General features: G+C 43.9%; 2 protein-coding genes across 5 annotated transcripts in view; one reads left to right on the plus strand and one right to left on the minus strand.

Moving 5' to 3' along the window:
* Nucleotides 1-7,725, plus strand: part of SLC12A5 (solute carrier family 12 member 5) — a 32,879-nt gene extending 25,154 nt beyond the window's left edge. The window contains exons 21-26 of the mRNA XM_051979944.1: nt 2,412-2,519; nt 3,126-3,248; nt 3,328-3,524; nt 3,984-3,998; nt 4,256-4,389; nt 4,707-7,725. Of these exons, the coding sequence (XP_051835904.1) occupies nt 2,412-2,519; nt 3,126-3,248; nt 3,328-3,524; nt 3,984-3,998; nt 4,256-4,389; nt 4,707-4,798 (669 nt within the window). The 3' untranslated portion in view covers nt 4,799-7,725. The remainder of the gene's footprint in view (nt 1-2,411; nt 2,520-3,125; nt 3,249-3,327; nt 3,525-3,983; nt 3,999-4,255; nt 4,390-4,706) is intronic.
* A 924-nt stretch (nt 7,726-8,649) lies between these two features.
* The window catches only part of NCOA5 (nuclear receptor coactivator 5), a 31,804-nt gene continuing 26,449 nt past the window's right edge, over nt 8,650-14,004 (minus strand). For all 4 annotated transcript variants that reach the window (XM_051979947.1, XM_051979949.1, XM_051979948.1 and 1 more), the window contains 2 exons: nt 11,489-11,818; nt 8,650-10,628 (listed from right to left, as the gene is read on the minus strand). In XM_051979947.1, coding sequence (XP_051835907.1) covers nt 10,009-10,628; nt 11,489-11,818 — 950 coding nt within the window. In that variant the 3' untranslated portion in view covers nt 8,650-10,008. The remainder of the gene's footprint in view (nt 10,629-11,488; nt 11,819-14,004) is intronic.

Raw genomic sequence — 14,004 nt, forward strand, 5'->3', positions numbered from 1 at the left:
TGTTTATTCATTTCATTTCAGTTCATTCATTTCATTTCAGTTCATTCATTTACCCATTCATTCATCCACTCATCTATCCACCTACTCATTCAATTGCCTATTCATTCATTCATTTTTTCATTCGTAGCCATTTCTTCAATCATACTTGTGTTTACTTATATATTCATTCAACAAGTGCCTACTATGTGCCTAACATTTTTTATAAGTTCTGAGAATAAGAAGGATTTGCATTTTGTCTAGGGCAAGAATCAGCAATCTTTTAAGGGAGTGAAGATATTTTTGTCATTCTTAGAATATAACTTTTGGGAGAATTTTGAGGATATATGTGTGTTTGTATAATCAATCAATAAGCACTTATTAGGTATTTACTATGTGATGGGTATTGTGATAAGTATTAAGGATTATCAAGAACAAGCAAAAACATTCCTTACCCTCAAGAAACTTATATTCTAATGGAGAAGAAAACATATAAGTTAATACACACAAGACAAATACAGAATAAATGAAAAGTAGCCTTAGAAAGAAAGACATTAGCAACTATAGGGCCTCCCAGAAGAAATGGTTCTTGAGCTGAGTTCTAAGAAAAGTGAGATGTTATAAAAATCTGAGGTGAGGAAGGAGATCATTCCAGGGACTGAGGATAGCTAGGACAAAAGCAGAAATAGAAGATGGAAAGTTGTGTGTGAAGAGCAAGTAAGTAAGCATAGCTGAAGTGCATAGTGCATGAGAGAAGTCATGTTTTAAAATATTATAAAGATAGGAAAGGAACAGGTCATGAAAAGCTTTAAATGTCAAGTAGAAGAATTTATATTTGATCTTAGATCTGGAGTGAACCCTGGGAGTTTATTGAATACTGTGTGTGTGTGTATAACAAAGAGAAAGAGAGAGAGAGAGAGAGAGAGAGAGAGAGGAGAGAGAGAGAGAGAGAGAGAGAGACAAAGAAAGACAGACACAGAGACAGAGACATAGAGATACAGAGAGATACAGAGAGAGATACAGAGAGACAGAGACAGGCAGAGAGAGATAGAGACAGACAGAGAAAGAAACAGACACACACACAAAGAGAGAGAAAGAGAGAGACAGACAGACAGAGAGAGAGACAGAGAGACAGAGAGACAGAGAGAGAGTACTTGCTAGATGTGTGCTTTTTTTTTTTTTTTTAGATCTATGCTTTAGTAAAAATTACTTTGGCAACTTTAAGGTCCATTAGAGGCATGAGTCCAGTTAGAAGACCATTGCTTGCAACATTCCAGACGAAAGATGATAAGGGCTATAAAGCTATCTTATATAAACAATCAATATATATTTCATATATAATGTTTATGCCATCTGTATTTGGCTCATCTGTTTTTCTTATTTTTATTTAATTTATACAAGTTAATATAGTATGATAGAAAGATTAGATAATAATTTGTCTCCAGAAAGAATCTCATTAGAATGGCTTTGAGTGTGGCTTAGGAGATGGAGAGAGTGCTCTGGGGAGCTTCTCTAGCCCTTTCCACAAGGATATTAGTACAATGAGTTTATTAGATTAGCTAATTTTCACCTTGGAAGGTAGGAAAGCTTGGCAGTTTAGAAAATGGATCATGCATAATGGTGATATAGAAGATGGGAGGTGGAGGAAAGATGGGTAGCAGGAAGCTGTATAGAAGGTGGGAGTGCCTAATTTAGTCAACATTTCAGGAGAGGATTTCCCAGTGGGAGTTGTCTTTGTGCTTTGGGAACCAAGTATGCTTATGCTGGTGGTGGTGGGGCGGGTGGAGAGGTAGGGTGAATCATGAGAGCTTTAGGACTTTCCCCCTCTCCTCAAATGCTAATAATGATCTATTGTTCCTTTTACTGAGATTCATTAATGAAATCAGTCAGAGTACAGGTACAGACGACTCATTCTTTATCTGGCTGAAAGAGCCTCTTCTGGGACTAAGAGGGCTACTTATTATTCAGGAGTCTCCATTACAGATACCTGTATCTGAAGATTCATGAGAGGGTAATCCTTAATCCAGAAAAGGGGGAATTCCAGGAGGGAAGGTGATGCTGAATTCAAAGGAATGAAATTCTAATGGGGGTAACTTTAGTCATATGTTGCAGACGTGTTTTAGGGTAAAATGAAAACAGGGTTTCCTTGTGTCTTGAAATCATGCCTTACAAGTGGCTCTTTTGCTCAGGAACAGGTGTTCTATTAAAAGAGTAGCAAAGACACAGTTGCTTCCACCAAGGTCTCTCCCATCTTCACCAAAACAATTGAAAGATTCTTCTAGTGTACTATAAGTGTGTGTGTGTGTGTGTGTTTGTGTGTGAATTTTTTGTGAGGAGAAGAGCAGCAGGGACTTGAGCCCTCCATATGCTCTGCCCAAGAACCTAGTTCTCATCTTCATCTCCATTTTTGTCTTTCCTTTTGTATTGTTCGGCAGCATGAGAGTGACATCTCTGCCTATACCTATGAGAAGACATTGGTGATGGAACAACGATCACAGATACTCAAGCAAATGCATCTGACCAAGAATGAGAGAGAGCGAGAGGTGAGGAGGTGGATCTTGGCCCATTAATACAGCCAGAACCATTCTGAGAGGCACTAGGACCGCTATTGTGCCTTTTCCTCCTCGCTGCCCTTTGGGTGTCATCAACCTTTTGTATAGTTCTAAAACTTCTAGACTCCCAAATTTCTCTAGCTTTCTCTATTACTACCTGCATTTAAATATTCCCAATACTTGTGGGTTTCGACATTGGGCATGTATAGTAAACAAAGTTGACCTGGACAACTGAACAGGCACAGAAGGTGTCAAGACTGGTTTGGATTATAGGTAGCCTTGGCACATGGGATGTTGGACAGTAGGTTCTCCCAATGTGTGAGTTATGAAGTGCTAGTATTTGACTCAATAATTGGATAATTTTGGAGTGTGAATGTAGGGTCCTACTGGAGTGGCTAATGTATGGGCATTGGGTCTCTCTGGGTTGCTAGTAATTTTTGTATAATTTGTTTCCCAATGTATGTATTTAAAATAATCCTTGAATGTGAGTAATGGGTTGAATGAGGAATTTGAGGATATTGGTGCTAGGTTTTTTTTTTTTTTTGAGTTTGAGAACTGGGCCTTTAGCATATAAACATATCTTTGGTTAATCACCAGATTCAGAGCATCACAGATGAGTCCCGCGGCTCCATCCGGAGGAAGAACCCTGCTAATACTCGCCTTCGGCTCAATGTCCCTGAGGAGTCTGCAGGAGACAGTGAAGAGAAGCCAGAAGAGGAGGTAAGGAGAGGAGAGGTACCAGGAGGCAGGCCTTATAAAGTGTGGTAGGAGGGTCACCTATCCCCCCATCTCCAACTAGGTGCAGCTGATCCATGACCAAAGTGCACCTAGCTTCCCTAGCAGCTCTCCATCCCCTGGGGAGGAGCCTGAAGGAGGAGAGGCTGCTCCTGAGAAGGTGCATCTCACTTGGACTAAAGACAAGGTTGTGGCTGAGAAAAACAAAGGACCCAGCCCAGTCTCCTCCGAGGGAATCAAGGATTTCTTCAGCATGAAGCCGTATGGACAAGCCTGGGAATCTGGGAGGGGGAACAAGTTTCAGGGACTCAGGGGAGGGTTGCCTCACTCTTCTTAAGTTTCACTCTTAAGACAGATTGCTGGTTTTGGAGTCAGGAGCACTGAGTTCAAAGACTGGCTGTGTGACCATGGGAAAGGCACAATCTTTCTGAGATTCAATTTCCTCACTTTTAAAAAGGTGTTATTGTGAGGCAAGCACTTTGTACAATTTAAAGCGCTATAAAGATGTGAGTTGCTAAGGAGTCAGTCAAGGCAAAGAACTGTTGAAGAAAGTCTAGTGTTTGGGGATGCATTTTTTTCAACTGAAGAAGCCAAGCCTACATTCTTCTCAAGGCTGGGGCTGGTGGCTTTATAAACACTTTATTCTCTCCCTGGCTCTATTCTGACTTCTTTCCTTCTTCCCTTCTTTCTCTTCCTACTTTTTTTGTGTGCTGCCTGAAGTGAGTGGGAGAATCTGTAAGTTCTGAGAGCCCTTTCCTCTTTCTTTTTTTGATTGGGCAGGGTCCTTGCCCCCCTAACCATTTTAACACCCAAAGTGCCCAACTCCGCTCTCCTGGAGACCCCCTCTCTCTAGGGCACCCAACCTGAGTTCCTGTGCCCTAGGCCCTCTTACGTAGCTGTGAGGGATCCTAACTCCCCTGACTATGGGGTTGGGTGGGAAGATCCCTTCCTATTTCCGTTTGTACTCATACACCGATGCCCGGTATCCTCAGGAACCAGTCCAACGTGAGACGAATGCACACAGCAGTGAGGCTGAATGAGGCCATCGTTAAGAAATCACAAGATGCGAAGCTGGTGCTTCTCAATATGCCGGGACCTCCGCGTAACCGCAAGGGCGACGAGAACTGTATCCTGTGACCAAAGAGGGCCAGGGTCCTGGTTTGGGAGGCTGGGCCAGGGCCTTGGGGATCGACAAGGGATTGGATTTGGTTCCTGGGGGCCTGTCCTCAGGGATGCTCATCACAGTTCCCTCCAGTTCCCTAGGGGGCAAAGGGTTTCAGCACCACGGACAGAGACAGGGCCGCTCGGAGCAAGCCCCGGCGACCCCTGGCGGGCAGTAGCGACACCTGTTCTCTCCTACAATGCTAGGAGAGCCGTGGAGCTCGCAAGGTGGGAGGGGGACCGACTCCCGTAGGCCTTTCTCCTTGACGAACCTGCCCCCAGACATGGAGTTCCTCGAGGTCCTCACAGAGCACCTGGACCGGGTGATGCTAGTGCGCGGTGGTGGCCGTGAGGTCATCACCATCTACTCCTGAGAGAAGGGAACGCCCTCCCGGGCTCTTGGGCCCAACTGCCCTGGACCATTGGATCTCCGTCTGCGCCGTCCCTGCCGCCTCCGCCGTTTACATAGATTCCCTCTCCTGCCCGCGCCCCCAACTCCCTCTCGCTGCCCAGCCCTAGGACGCAGGACTCTGAATCCAGGAGCCTCGGCTCTCCCTGAAGGACAACTTGCTTCCAGCTTCCCCTTATCTGGGGCTGGGCCCCGAGAGACAGATTGAGCCGGCCCCTCTCCCCATTTTTATATATCTCTACCCCTGCCCAGACTGAGACACAGAATCACCGGGGACAAGAAAGAATCGGCTGCGCTGCCTGGACTGGGTGAAAAGCTACTACTCCCCTCGCGCTGGGAGCCGGAAACCACAGGGCAGGTCTTGGCACTCCAGGAGTCCCCGTCTCCGAGTCTCAGCTTTGCCCTCCCTCCTTCACCCGAGAAATCATTGGAGTGAGCCAATAGCCAGCCAGAGCTGCGGCCTCTCCGAACCCCTCACGGCCTTCTTGAGAATCTCCGGAACCCATAGGACAGACAGTGCCGGGGGTCTGGAGCAGGGCTGGGGCCGAGTCGGGCCCCTGTACATAGTGTACAGGAGACAGTCCGTGTATTTTTAACGTGACCATATTTATGTGAACAGAAGCGCAATGAACTCAACTCCTCCATGCCAGCACTGAGTTTGTCTACTGGGCTCCAACTCGGGGGCAAGGCGAGGAGGCAGAAGACAGGAAGTAACCTGGGACCAGGAGGTTGGGTTTATATAGATCTCCAAGTGCTTAAGCCCTAATGATCGAGGAAGTAGCTCTGGCTTCTTAGCTATTAGGTATTAGTGGCAAAGCCTTTCCTTCTCTCCTTTTCCCTTTCACTCTTTTCTTCCATCTCTCTGCACCACTCAGCTTTTAAAATGTTATCAGGGAAGAGAAGTCTCCAACTTTTTTTGGATTCATCTCACTGCGGATTTGAGCTTCCACTACGGCTGCAGATGCTGGGATGTGAGCTTAGTATCCTCCCCCTACCATCCTTCTCACCTTCCTGTGCCCTGAGACTGGGGCCTGTTAGGGGTTAGAGTTTCTCTCCTAGTGGAGGGCTCTGTACTTGGGCAAGATCTTAGTTCCCCCTTTCCCGCCCTGGTGCCTTCACCTAGGGAGCAGTAGCCCAGGCAGTGCCGCTGATTCTTTGCTTGTCCCCTGCCTCAACTCCCACCTCCATTTCCTTGGCTCTTCGCCAAAGACTTGCCCCCCGACCTGACCAGTACCACCTCCTAGGTGTTCCCCCCTTGTACTCCTTCTAACTCTACTCCCATCTTCAGACACAGCAACTCTTTCCTTCACCCTCCAATTCCTTACTGGCCAGGTTTTCAGAATAAATGCCAGTGGACCTGCCCAAAGCAGATTCAGGAGTGTGGGATTGCTTCTTGGAAACTGAAGGGGTAGCAGCGTGCTGTTGGGAGAGCCATGCAGCCAACCTCTCCTTAGCTCCCAGATCTGGCCCGACTCATTAAATTCTCCTTGGAAGCATCTGAAACCTATTTGATCCCTGCTATAGTTTGGGTAGCAAGCCTCAGGGCCAAATGCTCTCCTCCTGCATGACTTCCGCTTTCTGAGGGAGGAGGAAGGTAGGTGGTCTGAATATGCTTTTGCCTCTGGAATCGGATTTATTTCTTGCCCAGACACCCAAAATTGTTCTCCTCTTGGCACTTGTGCCTCATCCACATCCCTAACTACCGCACCAGCCCTGTCTGTTCTCACCTGTTACCAGAGATGGAGCTGTGGTTCTGTGAGACTTGACCCTGCTAGCCACCCTTCCTCATACCTCCACCCCAGAGAGGGCCAGTTGAAGGCACTGCATCTGTCTGGTTCTGCTCCTGCACACCGACTTCTGTGATTGCAGTGCCTCCCTATCCCAGGAGCATCCCCAAGCTATCCCAACTCCTTTGTGAGAGTACTTTTCTCCTCTGCTTGTGTGGGAGCCTGCAGGATCTTGGAATCTAGTTAAGACCATTGAACACTATCTTTGACTTTATTCTCTCCTCTCTTCTCTCCTTGCCAGCCTGAGGCAGACAGAATTTAGTGGGATATGAGAAATGGAGGTTGGGGGAGGCGATTTGATCAGGAATGGAGATGGATTTCGGCTCTCAGGTCAGATTCCACAAAATGACCAAGTTCCAGACAGCTTAAAAAATATGAAGTCCAGGTCACCCTGGCCAAAGGCAGCCCTAGTTAGTACAGACCAGTCCTAGAAACTGCTTGACTTTTTGCCCTATGGATAGTTGGGGAAAAGGCAATGCCAACATCTATCAGAGCACCAAGCTGCACTGTCTAGTCCCAGATTTCCCAGCTGGCAAGACCTAAGATCCCAGCAGTAAGCAGCAGCCCCATGGGTTGAGTTTCTGTGGATGACAAAAAACTCAGACCCCTAAAAATCCCCTCCCTTTTCTGTGCTACATGTGCAATATATTTGTTATGAATGTTCCCACAAGTCATTCATTAAATTACCTTTATAATCACTGTAGTTTTGATGTTTTATGTCCATCCAAGTGACTTTTATTCTGAGTGCAATATTTCAATAGCCTTGTAGTGACTAGTATGCTTTTGTGTTTAGAGATCTCTGTGCAGGGCAATGCAAAGAAGTTTAAAGACCTTGTAAATAGGACAGGTTGCAAACCAAAACCAGAGTATTTATTATTCTTATTCTTGGGCTTGCCTTTAATTTTCTGTGCAAGTGTTTGGGTATTCAGCATTCCTTCTCAGTATTTATCTTTGTGTTTTTTGTGCCAATATTAAAAGGGAGGGGTTGGTTCTCTCTTTAATTGTTGAATGCTCCTGTTTAATGCTTTATAGCTTTTACTGTATTAATTTTTTAGACTCTTGTCTGCACAAAATGCAATAAAAAGAATTTTATTACACCCTTCAAGGCCTGCAGTGTCTCAAGTTGATATTGGAAAGAAAAAGGAACAGGGCAGAAGTATTCAGAGAAACACTGTTTTCTTTAAGAGTGAAGACTTTCATACTGACATGGGCTTTATAAAATCTGAAACTCCCAGGCCTAGTTCTTCTGCCCAGAGTTGAGCTTTTTTTTCGGGATACTTGACTACCTTTCCAGTCTAGATTCAGTTGGACAAAGAACAAAAGCAGGAAAGAAATGAATGTGATATAGTGGAAAGAGCACTTGACTGGAAGCTGAGAGATCTGGGTTGGAATTTTCACTCTAGTTGTGCAGACCTAAGCAAGTCCCTTCGCCCCATTTGAGCCTCAGTTTTCCTCCTTCATACAATGAAGGGGCTGGACAACATCATCTTAACTGAAGATAATAATACTGCTTTTTGAGTGGTAAGGATAAAATGGTGACGTTGTTCAGGCAGGTGAGAAATTGGGCACTGGAAACTCCTTCCCTTAATCATTACCAAAAAAAAAAAAAAAAAAAAAAAATCAAAGTCCAAAATTTTCCTAGCACAGAAGGACCTAAGCAGAATCTGTATGGAATCATGTGGAAGAAACTATAGGTGAAACAAGTGTTTTAAGTGTAAAATTTAATTATCTAGCAATTGTTTGCTATCAATAGTTATTAAGAGCTTATTATACTAAGTAAGCAGCTCCAGAAAAGGTTAAAAAAAATTTCTGGTTGTAGTACCTTGCCAAAGAAAGCAGCTGACTCTGGATGGATGGAGTAGACTTGATGGTTGGGAAGCTGAAAGACGGCATTTAAAGTAAGGATATTATAAAATGCAACACTTGAAGCCATTTAATCAGTGATACCATTATTTGACTCCATGATGTGATGTCCCAGAGGTCCATTTCAAATATTCAGACTGAAAACCATCCAATAGGACAGACACAGTTTTTGCATTTTTCTTCTTTAATTAAAAAGTAATATTCTTATTAACAACACAAGAGTTTCAAAGAGAAAAAACACTATATAACACAAACAGGTTGGAACAAAAAGCTGCCACCTAAGGACCTTGAGTTTTCTAAACCAAGTTCAAACAGTTGCAGGCCCTGGCACAGCTATAGGCCCAACCTCCTGGCCCTCCCAAGCCTCAGAGGCTTTGGCTCAGAGGGGTAGAATGAGCATATCCCCAAGGAAAGAGCAGCTTCCTTTGGTGTCAACAGAGAACAGAAGCCAGATGCTCTCCTACCAACAATTTCATTCAGGCTAAAACTTAGGAATGGAAAGTTGGGTGTCCATAACAAGATGCACTGCAGCTGCTAGAACATCTGCCCTCAAATTATCCCTTGCCCACAACTCCTCTCCTCCAAAAAGCAAACAAGTGGGTTGAGATGAACAGTCTGTTTCTCCAAGCTAATTGCTCAAAAAAAAAAAAATAATAATCTTTGAGAAAATGGAATTCTAGGGCCAGGTTCTAGAGTTGCATTTGCTTATATTATAGACTCCTTACCATCCTCCACCTGATAACCACCCATGAGAGAAAATAATAGGCCAGTCACAGGAGGGGGACCTGGAGATAGGCATACAATCTGGGCTAAATTGTTAGCGAGTGGAGCTATTTGGTCTGTGGGGATGGCTAAGTTAAATGCAAAAACTCTGAACAGGCTGAAATGGCCTGGCTAATAAGCTTTCATGGCTACAATGTGGCCAATTCCTTTCCCAAACCCTGAGGGAAGATTTTATTAAACCTCAAATTGGTCTCTCCCTCTGGCTTTTGTCGGTGACACTGTGTCTACTCAAACCCAGTTTGCCAACTGCTTTCTTGATTCCCTCCTGAGTAGATTTTGCAGAATATAGGTTTGTACTGTGTTAAATTGGCAAGCTTTCCTTTAAATATTGCCTCCTCCTAAGGGGGCTAGTGGCTGTTTAAATGAGCAGAGGCAATGGCTCTGGACCGTGAATAAACAAATGACATTCCATACTAAGTGGAGCAGAAACTTATTTCAGTTGCCCTAAGGAAGGGCCAAACCTAGGTCTAGGCTTCTTCATCTCCTAAGCTCAAGGTATACCCAATTGCCAACTCAGCTCAGACACCTACACTTCTGCTCCCTAAATCTTGGAGCCTATCAAACTCTGCCCTAGGGGGAGATCAGTAACAAAGCTGGGGGTGGGAAGGAAAGGTGTGATACAGGTTCATGACACTCAATATGGATGTGGACGGAACCTTCTTGGAAAAACTCTATGAATGTGGCAAATGGGTGGAAGAGGAAGGAGTGGGAATGAAGGGAAAGTGGTATTGATAAATTAGCATCAGTAATGCCTTTGGTAGGATCCCAGAGGGGCTTGGGATCGTCCCACCTGTGCTGTGGTTTGACTCACCAGGTGAGAGAGGGCAGGGCCACTCTGGATCAGGGTGTCCAGGGCTTTCTGTACACTTGGATTATCAAAGTTGATATATGTGGAGGACACTGGCCTTTGGCCAGCAACATTGCTTGCAGGTACCAGGCGACTGGAGGACTGGCCGAAGAGCCCTTGAGATGGAGCCCCGGGCCTGGGGCCTACGTTGCAGGCAGAGCCTCCCTGTCCCAAGATACTTGGAGGCTGGTTGCCTGAGGCCTGTGATCTCTGCTGAGACTGGTTGTTAGCCATGGTGGCAAAATTCTGGTTCTGTGTGCCTGCTGGGGGAGCTGTGGCAGGGGTAGGACTGCTGTTGGCCACAACAGCTGCTGCTGCAGCAGTGGCAGCACCACTATTAAAGAGGCTGAGGATTTTGGCCTGAAGCTCCTGCTGTGGGGTGGGGGCTGATGCTGGAGCTGGTGTAGCCGGAGGGAGTGCCTGACTGCTCTGGAGAGGCTGGGGGCTAGGCAGGCTGGACTGGGATTTCAGTGAAGTGCCCGAAGTCGCCCCAAGGGGTTGGCAGGAAATAGTAGCTGAAAAGACAGAAAACAAAGGGCTCTAGCTCAAGTCTTAGGCAAAGGCGGGATGCCAAGAGGCAGAGGGAGGGGAAAGTGTGGAGTATACTTAACATTTATATTATTCATCTAAAAAGGTTATGGCTCAAGCTTCCCCGAAGGATTGGCCCACTTTGTTGCTTTCAGAAAACACCCCAGTTCCTATAGAAAATTACTGGAGTGGGTCCAAGAAGTTGACAGCCTCTATCACAGGATCAAAGGATTTAGAGTTGGCAGGGACCTTAGAAATCCTCTAAGTTCAACCTGCTCATTTTGCAGATGAAGAAAACTGAGGTCCAGAGAAGTTAAGTGACTTGTAGGAGGTCACAAAGAGAGTAATAGAGATTCCAAATCTAATACTCTTTCCACTGCACCACATTGTGTCTTCCAAAACATTAACTGAAGGATCAGAAATGGTGGTTATATACTAAAGCAAACCTCTCTTTTTCATTAGGAATAGATGTATTAGGACATTAGGACATTAGAAAAGGAAGGACGATTGTAAGGAGAATGGGGTTGGCAGGAGAACTATTTATACTACAACCACAATAACGGAAAGGAAAGCAACCTTGAAAGACTTCAGAACTCTGATAAATGTAGTGACCAATCATGATTTCAGAAGAACAATGGTGAAGTTTCCACTTCTTGGCAAAGACAGTGGATTAGAGGTGTGAAATGAGGCATACATTTTCAGACATAGCCAATGTGTTTTGTTTTGCTTAACTATACAGGATGATCCATTACCCCTAGAATATGGGTCAGTGCCACCCTTCCCATCTGAGTCTGGAGATTAGCAAAGCAGAGTCAGAACGTCACCTTGGCCCAGCCGCACAGCTCACCTGGCAGAAGGTCTGTGCTGCTCCTCATAAGCCGTTCCTTTCGCTCCCGTAAATAGTTAATAATCTTATCTGTTTCTTCAGCAGTGAGGTACCTGTTATCAGCCAATAAATTGAGGAGGCTCTGGATGGCAGGTGGGTGGCCACCTCGTACCCCTTCTTCCATGGGGGCTGCTGCTGCTCGCTCCCTTTCCTGCATAATGGCCTCATCTGCCATCTTGGCTGCCTGCCTGGCGATTTCCTCTCGTTCCTTCTCCCGAGATTCAGTCTTGTAGCGTTCATAGTTCCTTGCTACCAGCACCATGGCATCTGCTTGGGGCATGTTACGATGTTCTGCGAGAAAGAACGACACACGCACTTGAGCTATTTCCTCCTACTGACAGTTCTGAGTAGTTTCAGGCTGGTTTCCACCTTGTCTTTCCTGACCCTAAACCAACAAGAAAATCATTATAGTGATGGGAAAGACAAAGAACAGAGAGAGACCAGGAAATGATGAATGATAGCTTTGGTTGAGAATAAGTAACTTTGCAAGAAACTGGATTTCAATATATTTTAGGTCAAGGATTAATGGTAAAAGTCAAAGTTACATAAACAATTTCCTTTTTTTATCTCCCACTAATTTCAAATAGATACACAGTTGCACTATCAATGAGAACAAGTAGAAAGAAGGCGCGCTAGGAACCAATGCAATTGTAGGGAATCAGAAGAATATTCTGTACTCATACTCTGAAAAATCTTTTCTTCCTTCCAACTCAGATGTCAGCCCCCTCCTGCCAATAGCCCATGAGTTGAGTCAAATGTCTGACTCCTTCCATTAGAACTAACTGTACTCTTAAGATTAAAATGTCAGCTTAACTAAGTCATTCCCCCTTATGTGGCTTTGTGGGACCTAAACTGATACGCTAAGCAGAAAGACTAGTACTACTCAAATGCAACATAAATAAAAAGAGTTAATATTTCTTTAACATTTCAATTTATAAACTGTTTTCTTCAAGCCTATAAGATAGGCTGGCAGGGATTTAAAGTAAATTTATGTGAGGGGCCAAGTATTAAGAGATAAAAATAATGCAACAAAGACTCTGCTTCCAAAGAGACACATTTTTGGACATGGTAAATATGGGAATTTGATTTGCATAATTATGCATATTTGTTAAAAGTTTTATCTTTTTTTCAATGAGAGGAAAAAATGCTTGATAATTGAAGGAAAATAATTTCACTAAAAGAAACATATTCTGCTCTCAAGAGGCTTCTGATCCACTGGAGGACATGTACAAAAATAACTAAATACAAAGGAGAAGTTCAGACAATGTCATGGTGGGGAAAGACATATAAATCCTGTCCCTCTCACTATCATGTTGTTATTCACTTTCCTCAAAATATCTATCCTCTTTCTTCTTGCCCATTTATCTAGATTTCATCTCTCTGTAAGCCCCAGCTCTAGTTCCTACTAGGCTTTCTCTTGTGATTCCAGTTAACATCAATGTTTCTTTTTCCCTGAACACCAATAAAACCTATTGACTAAATAATAGCAGTACTAAAGTACTATGTTAGGGTGGGATGAGGAATGAGGAAGTAGAATTTAAATGGTCCCTGCCCTCATTGAACTTAGTTTGGTAGAAGACAGCAAAAGAGATACTATATAATATTACATAATGCAAGGAATTAAAGTTATTAGTCCCTGGAAGAATCAAGGAAGGCTAGGGCCAAAGAGGTTAAACATCTTGACTAATAATCACATAGCTAATATTGGGGCTCGGATTCAAATGTTTTTGTTTTTACTACATGTTACTACTATTCAATTGTTTCCAGCATTTCCAACTCTTTGTGATCCTATTTGTTTTTTTGTTTTTGTTTTTATTTTTGGCAAAGACACTGAAGTCGTTTGCCATTTCCTTCTCCAGCTCATTTTAAACAGAAAACTGAAACAGAGTCAAGTGAGTTGCCCAGGATCACAAAATTAGTAACTGACTGATGCCATATTTGAACTTAGGTCTTCTTGATTCTAGGTCCAGTAATCTATCTACTGTACTATTCAGCTGCCCATGCTATCTCTTAAATATAATCCTGTACATTATGGTGACTCTTCAAATAAGGAATAAAATATCCAATCATCTGAATTCCTTCCTGGGGATGGAATCTTGTGAATTATTGGCAAAAATGAAGATATTCTGAAGGGAAGGAGAAGAATTTTGATTGTTTCACATTTGACATTTTATGATGCACTAATCAAAACCATAAAATGTCAGATTTAAAAGAAAGAATATCAGCATACATAAAATATCAAAGCTAGATGGGCCCTTCTAATGAAATTCTTTCATTAGAGAAGGAAAAAAATTAGGTGAGAGAAGGATGTGATTTGTCCACAGTTACAAAATTAAGTGGCAGAACTGAAATTAGAGCTGGGTCCCAGATCTCTTGCTTCCTAGCCCAGGGCTCTTTGAATTACTACTAATGACCATGGAGGTTGGGTATGACAAGTCCACACTGAAGAAGTAAGGCCCAGTTTACCAAGATAGCTG

The sequence above is a fragment of the Antechinus flavipes genome, chromosome 2 (genome assembly GCF_016432865.1).
Source record: "Antechinus flavipes isolate AdamAnt ecotype Samford, QLD, Australia chromosome 2, AdamAnt_v2, whole genome shotgun sequence".
Classification (NCBI taxonomy): Eukaryota; Metazoa; Chordata; class Mammalia; order Dasyuromorphia; family Dasyuridae; genus Antechinus; species Antechinus flavipes.